General features: G+C 34.2%; 1 protein-coding gene across 4 annotated transcripts in view; it reads left to right on the forward strand.

The window, feature by feature from the left end:
* Positions 1 to 10,442, forward strand: part of DAAM1 (dishevelled associated activator of morphogenesis 1) — a 207,286-nt gene extending 196,844 nt beyond the window's left edge. For all 4 annotated transcript variants that reach the window (XM_051977752.1, XM_051977756.1, XM_051977753.1 and 1 more), the window contains 3 exons: positions 1,320 to 1,451; positions 5,138 to 5,308; positions 6,679 to 10,442. In XM_051977752.1, the coding sequence (XP_051833712.1) occupies positions 1,320 to 1,451; positions 5,138 to 5,308; positions 6,679 to 6,888 (513 nt within the window). In that variant the 3' untranslated portion in view covers positions 6,889 to 10,442. The remainder of the gene's footprint in view (positions 1 to 1,319; positions 1,452 to 5,137; positions 5,309 to 6,678) is intronic.
* Positions 10,443 to 13,025: the final 2,583 nt, after the last annotated feature.

Raw genomic sequence — 13,025 nt, forward strand, 5'->3', positions numbered from 1 at the left:
AAGTAGCTGCATTTGCATATTTAATTTAGTAAATGTGTATTTTTACTATTATGTATTTATTACTGTGTGCAAGCCACTCTGCAAAGAACTATGGAGATATATAGATATAGATAACAGAGGATAGAAATATCTAGTGCTACATATTCCATAGGGTCATGAAGAGTCAACCATGATTCAACAACAACCCATACATACACACATATATATGTCTGTGTATATATTTTTGTACGTAAAGATGACAATTCCCCTGTTCTCAAGAGGACAGATCCAAATGCTTTATGGAAATTTGGGAAGGGAAAAATCACTTTGAACTGTGGGACTTGGGAAAGGCTTTACAGAGGAGTGGCAATAGAATTGAGTTCTGAAGCAAAGGGAAGATAATAAGGGGGAAATCTAGGCATGGGAGACAGATTATACAGTGAGTTCGTTCCCAGACCTCCAATAAAAGCAATCATATGGGGATGCCCCTTAATTGGGGAATGGCTGAACAAGTTGTAGCATATGATGTTGATGGAGAACTTTTGTACTGTGGGAAATAAAGAGGAGGATGGTTTCAGGAAAAAACATGGCAATATCTATATGAGCTGATAAGTGAAGGGAGAACCAGAAGTTCATTGTACACAGTAATAATGATCAATTAAAAGATTTGGATACTTTGATCAGTATAATTAGAAAGGTTTCATTGTGAAAAAATGCTATCCACCTCTGAGAGAGAATTAATGAAATCTGAGTGCAAATTGAAATATAATTTTCTTACTTTTCTAACTTGCTTTTTTTGAAAATATGATTAATAAGGAAATAAATTTTGCATGATTTCACATGTATAATTTATTTCATTGCTTGCCTTCTCGGTGGGTGGGGGAGAAAGAAGAAGGGAGAGAATTTGGAAAACAACATTAAAAAAGAAGAGAATGTCAAAAACAAATAATGAATTTAAATGTTAGAAGCATTAAGAAACAATAGTCTTAGCTGAGTGGAACATGGAGAATACATTAAAGAGAAATAGTATAAAATAAAAGCCAGAAAGTACTTTGGAGCCAGATTGTGGAAAGCTTTAAATGCCAGACCAAGCAGTATGTATTTTGTCTTCTAGGTAGCAAGAAACTATTGAAAAGTTTTAGTCATGGGAAGACATAGCAATACCAATGTGTCTGCATTAATAGCAGAAGATCAAAGTATCTATGTGTGTGAGAGGGTAGAAGAAGAGGATATAAGTGAATAAATGATGTAGGTTTGCTTAAATTTGGTGCTTACTACAGAAGAAAAATGTTATCTGTGACTTTGAAGAGTAACATTGAGAACAAAATTATGTGTTTAAGGAATTGGAATACCAGAAGTCTCAACTGTCTCAACCTGGAGACAAGTTCGTCTCTGTTGTTAGCCAATTTATCGCAGTAGCAAGCTTCAGCTTTTCTGATGTGGAAGACCTTCTAACTGAAGCTAAAGAACTGGTAAGTCTCACCCTTTTCTGTTGAGAGATGGGGGGTATCTGAAGGTTTGAAAAATATTTCAGTAGAGACAAGAATATGCTCCAAGTGCTAGGAAATGGGAAGGAAAGTGGAAATTAACAATTCAAATTCCCTAATTCTAAATACTCATATAGGCTTAATCAATCACTGAATGGGCATTGCCTCAGACAGACTGAAACCCCTGGCTATCTCCAGTTGTCCTAATTATTTCTTGCCACTGAACCCAGATGGCTCTGAAGTAGAAGGAGGCTGGTGGTGACTTGATGAGTTCTTCCTAACTAAAATCCAGTTCACTTATAAGTCATGACTTCTCCTTCCTGATGTCATGATTATCTTCAAGAACAAAGGATAAACAACAACAGACTTATACAACTTAGATGAGTTTCATTTTTAGGCCTGAAGTCAGTAATTAAAGGAAAGAGCTTTACTGACTTTTTTTTTTTAATTCTGTAGACTGAAAGTTCTATTAGTATTTTTAATAAAACTGTATTTCAGTATTATTAAAAATACTAATAGCTAGTTTGTAATCTAAAGATGTACACACAGGTGTGCCTGTGTTTGTGGGTGTTTGTGTATGTGTGTGCGTGTATATAAAAATATCACTTCAAATTTGCAAAGTTCTTTATTTTTCATTTGATTCTCACAACAAACCCTGAGAGTTAGGTGCTATTATTATCCCCATTTTACATATGAGGATACTGATCCAAGATCACATGGTTAGTAAATGTTTGAATAGAATTTGAACTTAGGTCTATTTAATTCCAAGATTGCTCACATTTCCATAGCATTTCATTTTGTAATTCACAAAGCATTGATTCTTTGAGGATCAATAATCTCTGATCCTGATTAATTTTCATATGTATATTAGATTTCTATAAAACTTTTTCCTTCAGAGTAAGTAAATGAATCTCTAGAGGCAACCTAATGGCCCTTCCCAACTTCTACTAAAACTATCTCAGTCTTACCTCATTCTTCTAACTTCACTAGTACCTTTAAGATCTCCATCCTTCAATATTCTTAAATCATTATCCCTGCTGGTTCCACTTCTCACCTGTCCCAGCCTTGATCTTATTTATAGTTCATTCATTCAACACTACCCTGTCCTTTACTTTTAAATCCTTTGTCCCCTTATTCCATTTAGCATTTGTTAAAGTTTACAATTTGCTGAGCACTAGTATAGAAATAAAAATACCTTTAAAAAAGAAAGGCAAGGAATTTACATTCTAATAGGGAAAGACCACACATAAAAGGAAACTGAAGAAGGGAGGTAAAGGTACTTAAGCAGGGGTTGGGGTATTGGGGTGGCCAGATTGGGATGAAATCTTAAATGCAGAATGCAGTTTGGATATGAATAAACTTTACTTTGCTTGAGCATCCTCTTTAAAGAACTCTTTAAGTTCTAGAGGTATAATGCAATCAGAGAAAGAGTCCACAAGGGCAGAGGATTACACATGGATTTCAACATTGAAGAATTGGGGAATAATAAAGGAAGTCTGGAGTGCAACCTGGAGAGAAATGAGAAAGCATATGTGATAATAATCACCTATGATTAAATCCTATTAGTTGTATGGCATTCTAGCTATCACTGGGCTTATTCTTAAGCTTTTTTTTTTTTTTTTTTAGCTTCATGTAGTCTTTAAGGATCAAGATGTAGAATTGGAGTAGAATTTTAGTAAAGGAAGAAGATAATTTGGGGGCTGGCAAACCAGAGTCTAGCTTCTTAAATTTTGGTTCTCCACCTCTAATGGGATCTTGTAACTGAATATGAGGGTTACAAAATTATGTTTTATCATCAGCAAATGTTTGATTAGTATACATATTATATATTCAGTTTCATGTAAAATTTTGAGGGGTGAAAATTGGTCGTTAATGGAAAAGGTTTAAGAAGCCCTGAAATAGAGGTTGACTGATTTTTGTGACAGTCATGTTTATAATTAGATACGACAAAGCTAACATTGCAAAGTTTGGAAGGATTTGGAAAAAAGAAAATATAACTCAGGTAGTAAAGAAGATTTCACTGGGTCCCATAAGTGGTAATGGCAGAGAAAGATCTAAGTCCAAGTCTGTCTCACTACATTATATTCCTGTCACAAAGCTGCTATCAGTAGTAACTGACTAAATGCTATCTCTTCACTCCTCAGACACACATTTTGAAATTAGTTTGTGTCAGCAGCCGTGCTTCCAGCTTCAAGCTCTATTGCATACCCACTACAAGCACTGTTTGTGCCAGGGCTAACTTAGAGTACCCAAATAGTTCTTGCTGCTTTGGAGTACAGTGGAAAGCAGCTAGGCAGGAGACAAAACATCAAATCCACTAGATCAGCTTTTGAATGACTATGTGAGTTTGGGTTTGGACCCAGATTTCTACAACATTCTGCATCTAAAATGTACACCTACAATTGCTAGTACTGGGATTACTGGATAAAGAGTTTATTTGGGACTGCTAGAAATTGCCAAACTCTTAATAACTGACTCAACTATGGATGGTTTATTCTTATATTGATACATTCTTAAACTTTAAGAAATGGAAAGTTGAATGTCATAGATAAAGTTATTTCTCTTTTTTTTCTTTTTGGTGATGACTTTAATATATATTATTGATTTCTTTTGTTTTGAAATCACTATCATTTCCAGTTTTGAAACAAATAACTCACTTCCTTCCCAGGTTGCCATCCTTTGTAGCACAGAATTTTATAGTACAGAAAGATATACAATATTCTATACCTTCTTTATCCTCCACCTCATCAGTTTTTATCCAAGGCCGAGTTTCTGTTTTCTAATTTGATGACTTCTCTGCAGCATTTAACACTGAGCGCTTTTTACTCTTGGTACTACTCTTTTCGTTTTCATGATTTTTCCTCCTGCCTGATTACTGTTCTTTCTCAGTCCCTCTGTTTTTGCTATAGCCAGCTAGGTGGCATAGTGGATAGAGTAGTAGGTCTGGAATCTGGAAGACCTGAATTCAAAACTATGTGACCATTGGCAAGTCAGATTTGCCTCAGTTTCCTCAACTATAAAATAGGCATCATAATAGCATTTTCCTTACAGGGTTGTTTGTGAGGACAAAAGGGATATATATTTTTTTAATTAAAAAGCCCTTAGAGTGGCCCATGATGAGTTTATATAAATGTTTATTCCCTTCCCTATTTGTTTTATGATACTTTGATGATCTGTCCCACCCTATTTTGCTTCTTTATTTTATATTTAGTTAATAGAAACCCATTCAGTTAATCCATTAAGTTAAACAATTGAATTGAGATGAGTTATGAATATTCCACTGAAATAAAGATATGAGTTAAAAAGCATTAGCTACTCTGAAATCAATAAATGTTTATTAAATGTCTACTAGGCACTAATGCCTAGGGGCTTGGAGGTAGAATGATGAAAAACTCAACCCTGCTCCTGTCTGCCCTCCCATCCCGCCCCCCACTACAAACCTAGTAAGGGGTAAGATGTACAGAAATAAGAAAACATGAATTAAACATTGAAACTTTCACATTAGAGTTATATGTTTCTCAGAATGTTAAGATTATGCTCACTTCACTTCATCAGATAATTCAGGTAGAAGAACATGTGAAGGCTTTCTTTAAGCTTGTTCTTTCCAGTGATACTGTTTATTAGACTTGTCTTGCTATCTTCCCAAACATTTTAATTCTCCATTTCTGCAGTTTACAAAGGCAGTGAAACACTTTGGGGAAGAAGCAGGCAAAATACAGCCAGATGAGTTCTTTGGTATCTTCGACCAGTTTCTTCAAGCTGTCTCTGAAGCCAAACAGGAGAATGAAAATATGAGGAAAAGGAAGGAGGAAGAAGAGCGCCGAGCTCGTATGGAAGCACAGGTAAGAGGAATTTTTGCTTAATCTTTCTCTTCCCTATCTCCCCCATCCCCCCATTCCTCCTCTCCCTTCCCCCCCCCCAGACATTTTTGTGACAGATTTTAAAGGATAAGAATAACATAATCTGGAACAAGCTGAAGGAATACATAATGAGAACAATTCAAGATCTTTACATTGAGAAGGCTAATTCAGAAAGTAGCATCTAATGTCCATATAACTCAGCTCTTCACTTTAAAAGAAAAAAAGATTGTTTAAAAAAAAAAATGCTCAGATTCTGAGACAGTTTCCCGAGTCTTAAACTAGTGCTAAATTGTTCTTGTAATTTCTTCTGGTGAGACCCAACTTATACATAGAAAGTGAGGAATTTGCTAGTTTTCATTGTTATCTATATTTTGCCTCAGACTTGTCAAATTGCTCCTTTCTCTTTCCCTGGAGGTGTTTAGCAGCAATAGCTGTCCACAGCTGATGTATCTAGTACATCAAAAGATTTTATTTATTCTCATCTTCATTGAAAACAGAAAACAAAAATAATTCAATCATACCCTTCAAAATTCAAATATAATACATATCTCTTATGTGATTATGATAGAATGTTGTATATAAGAAATGATGAGTAGGATGCTGTCAGAAAAAGTCAGAAAGACTTACAGAAACATGCAAAATGATATGTACTATGTACAAAGTCACAGCAATATTTTAAAATGATCAGCTGTGAATAACTTAGCTCTTTTCAACAATACAGTGATTCAATACAACTCTGAAGGACTTAAGATGAAAGTGCTCTCTATCCTTAGAGAAAGAATTGATGATGTCTGAATACATATTGAAGCATACTTTTTTTACTTTCTTTATTTTTCTTGATTCTTTGCCAATTTTCTTTTACAACTTGTCTAATATAGAAATATGTTTTGCATAATATATAACCTATATTGAATTGGTTGCTTTCTCAATGAGAGGTGGGTGGGAAGGAAAGTAAAGAATTTGGAGCTCAACATTTTAAAAATAAATGTTAAAAATTATTTTTACATATAAATGGGATTAAATAAAATACTAAATGAAAATGTATACCATTCAAAAAAAGAAATCTTTTTTTTTTTTTGAAAAGCAAGTAGGTGGCACAGTAAATAGAGTGTTGGGCTTAGAGTCAGGAAGACCTGAGTTCAAATTCAGCCTCTGAAACTTATTAGCTATATGACCCCTTTCAAATTCCTTAATTTTTATCTGCCTCAGTTTCCTTAGATGAAAAATGGGGATAAAAATAGAACCTACTTCCTAAAATTGTTGTGAGAATTAAATAAGATAATATTTGTAAAGTGCTTAGGGCAGCACCTGGACATTTAATAAATACTTATTTCCTTCCTTCCTTTTAATAGCTCAAAGAACAGCGTGAAAAAGAACGCAAGGCAAAAAAGACAAAAGAGAACTGTGAAGAAGGAGGAGAGTTTGATGACCTTGTTTCAGCTCTACGATCAGGCGAAGTTTTTGACAAAGACCTTTCTAAATTGAAACGGAATCGCAAGCGCATTACCAACCAGATGACAGACAGCAGCCGGGAGAGACCAGTCACAAAACTCAATTTCTAAATTTTTCTTTTAAGTTTTTTGGAAAGCTCATTAGCAGTCTTTTGAAGTGGCTAGAACTTTTCATTACACTGCCTTGTAATCCAAATGGTGGCTGTCCTTTTCTTTCCCATCTGTGAATGAAAGCGTATATGTATGTATGTATGTTTGTATGTATGTATGTATGTATAAAATGTACAAAGAGATGTTCATTGTGGAAGTGGCCGGAGACAAGTATGTGTGTGTTCTGTGTACTACAAGTACACACATGTACATTCATATTGAGTGTGGCTTTATTTTTCTTTCCTTAATGCTGTTCACAAGCACAACATTGTCTACTGAGAAAAATGACAGAGACGTTCCTTATAGTTTAAAAACAGAAAAAGAAAGAAAAGTATTAAGAATCATTTTATAGTTCCACACTTGATATACTTTGAAATTCTTCAGCACTGATTACACTAGTGCTGAAGAATCTAGATTTAAAATGGCTTTTGACTTTTGACAATTTAATGTTGGTACATCCTCCGAAGTGACTGCGAGGACCAAGCTGTGTATCCGAAGTCATTGTGAGGATACAGTCTGTATGTTAGGAATGCCTCGGGGATAATGTTTGTTAGGAATGCCTTGCACACAAACTGAATCATGTAGACCATCAAGTGGAAAACTTTTTTTTTAAATATTCAAAACTTGAACATCATCTGTGCCCTTTTGCTGGTTCCTTGAGTTCTACAACATGATTTCCTTTAAATTGCTTTTGAAAACAATTCAGTTTCTCTAACCGCAACCTATGCTCTTGTTGAAGAATGAGGTCATCAGAATGTGCTTATTGCTACAACAATACAAAAATACATTTAAATTATTCCCCACCAAACAAAAATTTTCTACCCAAGACCAGGAAAGAGGAATTCTCTGAAGGGACAAAGATTCTAAAGTTGTTTTGTTTCCTTGTATATTCCATGTTCTATTCAGTAGGACGAACTGCATCCTCTATAAATGTAGGTCAGAATGAAAGGCCGTGTCTAACCAATGCACAAAATGTCAACATTGCTAACTGAGATGTTAAGACCTATTTGTCACTGTGTACATTTGAAGCAATTTGCTATTTATATGTTGTCATTTTGAATTTTTGTAAGTAAAGCTACCTGTAAAATTTCAGTCCAAAAAAAGTAAACCTCTCAGGGAGAAATTAATAAAAAAAAAAAAACAAAACAAAAAAAAAACAAAGAAAATTGGAAAATAAAAAAAAAATGGATGCTTACCATTAATGTAGCAACCCCTAATATCCTTAAGTTATACATTATATGAGGAGGACTGTTACTACTTTTTGTTATATTTATTTGTCTGGGGGGGCGGTGATTAAATTTTTTTTTTTTCCATCAGTACTGCTATGGTTGGTTTTCCTGTGGAGAGAGTAGTTTGTCCTGTTGCACTAAATTTTCTTAGTCCCTAAAATGAGTATATCATGTAAAGGGGATTCATAGTGGGGACAGGATGCCATTTTCTCACATGTACTGTATAGCAAAAATGCTGTCTAAAATTAATTTGCATAAACTATGATTCTTAGCACAGACAGTGAGGTGTCTGTGCTGTGTGAAAGCTGTGAAATTTTGTTTTGAGAGTTATCAAGAGCTGTGGTTTATACCTGTTTTCCTTATTGCAACTTAGCAATTTTTCTACGCACTGTAAGTAAAACTCTGACTAGGGATAAAACAGTAATAAATACCAAGCAAAGACTGAATTTCCAAGTGTTCTCAAATATGCTGATTTAGAGGGGCAGCTCAAAAGCTTTGCTTAAAAATTGGGGGGGTGAGAGGGTGTGGGGTGGGGTGGGGAGGGCACACATATTGAGATGATTTTGTTTTTTTCTTTAACTAAAGTGCCTCTATTTATATTTTTTATTTATAAAGAAGCAATTTGATCTGACTGGATTGAGGAAACTGGCATTTTTAAATGGACTATGTATGAATTAATGGCTTAAGAAATAATTAAGTGTAGATAGAATCAAATTGGGGGATGTGTACAATCTTGAAAGATGCAAATTTGCCAGTATTTTGTTCCTCTTGCCATTCAGATCATTCTCACTTTAGGGTGACCATCTTGTTGGGCTGAATTTGCCATTTGTCTTATGGTTTCTTCCCCAGAAGTCTGTGTGCAGGTAATTTCTTGTGCCATTGTAGAAAGGCTCCTTTTAGATTGGTGCTGGTGTAAGTAGCCACTTTTTTCTCGAGTATGTACTTTAAAGAATTTTTTTTTTATTAATGCCAAAAAAAAAAAAAAAAAAAAAAAAAGGAAGAGCATAATTTGTAAACTTAAGTATATGTCATGGTGTGTGTATTAAAGATTTTTTAATTAATGCCAAAAAGGAAGAGTGTAATAATTTGTAAACTGAAGTATGTCATTAGCCTTCTGAGCTTAGTAGTTGGAATAATTTAGTCATTAGGTGCAAGGCTGTTGTTAGTGTAGTGAGCAAAAAAAAAAATGATGGTAATGTTATGAGACTGTACATTTTTTTAAATGGCAAAATGCAATAAAGAAATGACTCCCATTGGTTATACATATATGCTTTTCATGAGTTATTTTTTTAAGTACCGACCTGCTGTCACTGTGAACCTCTGATTTTAATGCTTGCAAACTCATTACTAACTTTGCAGCTAAAATTTTTCTTTTTAATTCATACAGAAAGAACCCACGGTTCACAGAATTTAGTTATGACAGCATTAAATTATATTTTAATGTGTTTCAAGATTTTAGTATATTTATTATTTTCTTCATAGATGACTCACAACCAACTTTATAAATAATGTTCTTCCAGAGTGGATGATTTTTCTTGAGACTTGGAAAACAATCTTTTGCCCTAATGAAAGAAATTAAAATAGACTTTTAATTTTGGGAGGGAAACAAAGCCTAAATTTAAAATTGTTTAAGCAAGGTATTACAGCATGTAGAATTATACCAGAATGGAATTGATAAAACTAGGCATAAATATGATCAATTTTCCTTAAAATGCTAAGGTTGCCCATCTTGTTTTTGGTTACATTTCTTACTAGCCTCCTTAGCTTAGCCAAAAATAATGGTCCTAATATATTTTAAGGCATACAGCTTGCCCAGGCTGCACAAGTGGGGGGTGGGGGGAAGGAGGATGAAATGGTAGCAAAGGGAAGACATCCAGGAAACAAAACGATTAAAATATTTGTTCATCATAATCCTCCATGCAGTGTTTTTCCTATCGTGATCTATATTGTGTGTGCTCCCTTTTAAAAACTGAGATTAAAAAAAAAAAATGACACATTAAGGAGGGAGAAGAGTTGCTTTTTAAACTGAGTTGCCAGTCTTCAAGAAGATACATATTGTAATATGTGTTCCGTTTGGTAAGGTAATCATTTGTCATGGGGTTAAATTGCATCCAGTATGTTTTGTAAGCATGTATTGCTTCTCTTACCTCTTAAATACTTAAACTGCAGAAGTAGCTCTACTTTCACATTCTCTCAAAGCCTATGCAAATAAAAGGAAGAAGGGAGTAATCTGACAGAAATGAAAAAATCAATTAAGGGCCCTGCAATAAAATAACCTTTTTCTAACCTATTTTGTCCTGGATTTTTTCTTTGGCAAATAAGTAACAAGTTCATACAGCATTCCAAAGTTCGTAAGGCAAATGTTTCTTTACATCATGCAATCATGTATCTTCTAGTGGTAATCATCTATGGACCCAAGAAATCTAGTTTTAGAGCAATTTAAAAAATCTTTTTCTGCATTTTCAAATTTTCTGATTAATTTCAGACCTTACATTTCTGGGTTTGTGCCTATTTAAACAATCATGATAAAGGAGAAGAAATGCCATGTCAATGAACTGATATTCCTGATAGAAGTTAAAGCATGGGGCTGGTTTGCTTTCTTCACTGTTTACCAAAGCTTTATTCTTTGCCAAGGATCTCATACTTTGATCCCTCAGATTTTTGGAATTAATTAAGTAATTAAGATTACTTTCTAATAAAATGAGGAAATAAAGTAATTGTAAACAAACTTGTTTTTTCTTCTCATCAAATGAAGCTTCATGAGACCCAAAAGGGTATTAACTGATAGATCTTGAAGAGACATTTTTCTGTAATATTGGACAGAATTTTCAATTTACTGCCACAAACTTCCACTTAGCTTCCTTTTGTATTTATGAATACTTACTGGGCTGTGTATAAAATTAGATGTCTTTGAATTTCCATGGCGGGTTAATAGAGATCCATTAAATGATGTCTTAGACAAAGGCCTCTAGATTTATAGGAAAACGACTAAGAATTATACAAATGAGATATGAATAATCTATAGATGCACTGTATTTGGTATGCTGATTATATTAAGTTTTATTTCTTCCCTTCTAAAAATAACTCAGGTGTACTGATGAATTATTGTTAGAACTATGAATTGGTATAGCCATTCACTGGAGCAGCTAGGTGGAGTCAGGAGTATCTACATTCATATATAGTCTTAGACATTTACTAGCTGTGTGACCCTAGGCAAGTTACTTTTGTTTGCCTCAGTTTCCTCATCTGTAAAATGAACTGGAGAAGAAAGAGGCAAATCACACTGATCTCTCTGCCAAGAAAACCCCAAATGGGAGTCACAAAAAAAAAAAAAAAAACAGACAAATGAAATGACTCAATAATAACAATAGCCATTCTGTAAAGCAGTTTGAAACTATGATCTAAAAGTGATTAAATTGTGCATACCCTTTGACCCAGCAATAGCACTACTAAGTCTATACTAAAAGCAAATCAAAGGAAGAAGTAAAGACCAACATGTACAAAAATATTTATGGCAATTTTTTTATGCTGACAATTACAAACTGTCAGGGCGGTGTCTATCAATCAGGAAATGACTGAACAAATTATGGTATATGAATATAATAAAGTACTCGGGTCGAAAGAAATAATAATTTCAGAGAAAAGGAGGACCTATATGGATTAATGAAATGAGCAGAACCAAGAGAAAAAAATTATACTATAACATCATTGTAAAAAAAAAATCCAAATTTTTAAAGACTTGCAAAGTCTTTAACATATTCAATCAAAATTCTAGAGGATCCATAATAAAGATTGCTACCAACTCCAGTCAGGACATAGATCCTGGACTAATTGACGAATGAACTTTTGGACAGAACCAGTATCAGAATTTATTTTTCTCAACTGGAAAAATGTTTGTTATAAGGGCTTTTCTTCATGCCCCACCCCTCCAAACCCCACAGTGAAAAAGGGAAAACATGGAGGAAAAAAATCAAGCTTGATAATTGGGAAAAAAAAAACTGACATGAAACTTTTAAGATTTTTAAAATACTTTACAATGAATGGGGGAAAAAAAGCATTAAAGTGAGGTGTAGGATTGTAAACAGATTTCTGCACACCTGTATCAAGTGTTTGGGTCATAAAGCAATCCTAACATGAACTGAGCTGAGAGCCAACAGGTGCTAGAGTTGCCATGTCTAGGAGTAGTGGAAAAGATTTAGAGGAGGGATATGAGAAAGTAATGGAGTGAAGATAGTTCATATTTAAGGATAGTTCAATCTAGTTATAGAACTAAAATGTTGATTAACTATAGCTTACCTTAAAGAATTGTCTAGCCTTATTTTTTTTTAAAGTAGCATTTTAATCTCAAGAAATATAAAGAGCAGCCAAAAAAAATTCATGGAGAGATTCAAACAAAATTCATCCAATATTATCTGGAAGGAGGCTACCCCCCCAAAAAAATTCCAAGAATGCCAACCAACCCAAAGGTGATTTGGAAAACTGAGCCATTTGATATGCAAACATGGTAAGACTTTATTAAAGCAACAAAGGAGTCTGTTTCCAAAAGCTTGGATGTTGTATGTCAATGATAACATAAGACTGAACAAAAGAAGCTGACATCTTGGACCCTTGTGTATCCAAAGATCTTTTGGGAAGAGATGAAGGAAAAGAGATTCCTGTCAATCATTAGGACAGGAGAGGGAAAGAATGAGTTTTGGTGTACATAATATATTTCCGGGGGAAAGTGGATGTTTTAGCTATCTTGGACACTGTTCCCTAAAGGTGCTGGCAAGAGTTATAAGAACTAATAAATTATTTAAATAAATCAAGATTCCCAGCTCCCACCCCCCAACATTATTTCTAAAACCATAATTAGGATGCCAGATACAC

This window comes from Antechinus flavipes, chromosome 2, assembly GCF_016432865.1.
Source record: "Antechinus flavipes isolate AdamAnt ecotype Samford, QLD, Australia chromosome 2, AdamAnt_v2, whole genome shotgun sequence".
Classification (NCBI taxonomy): Eukaryota; Metazoa; Chordata; class Mammalia; order Dasyuromorphia; family Dasyuridae; genus Antechinus; species Antechinus flavipes.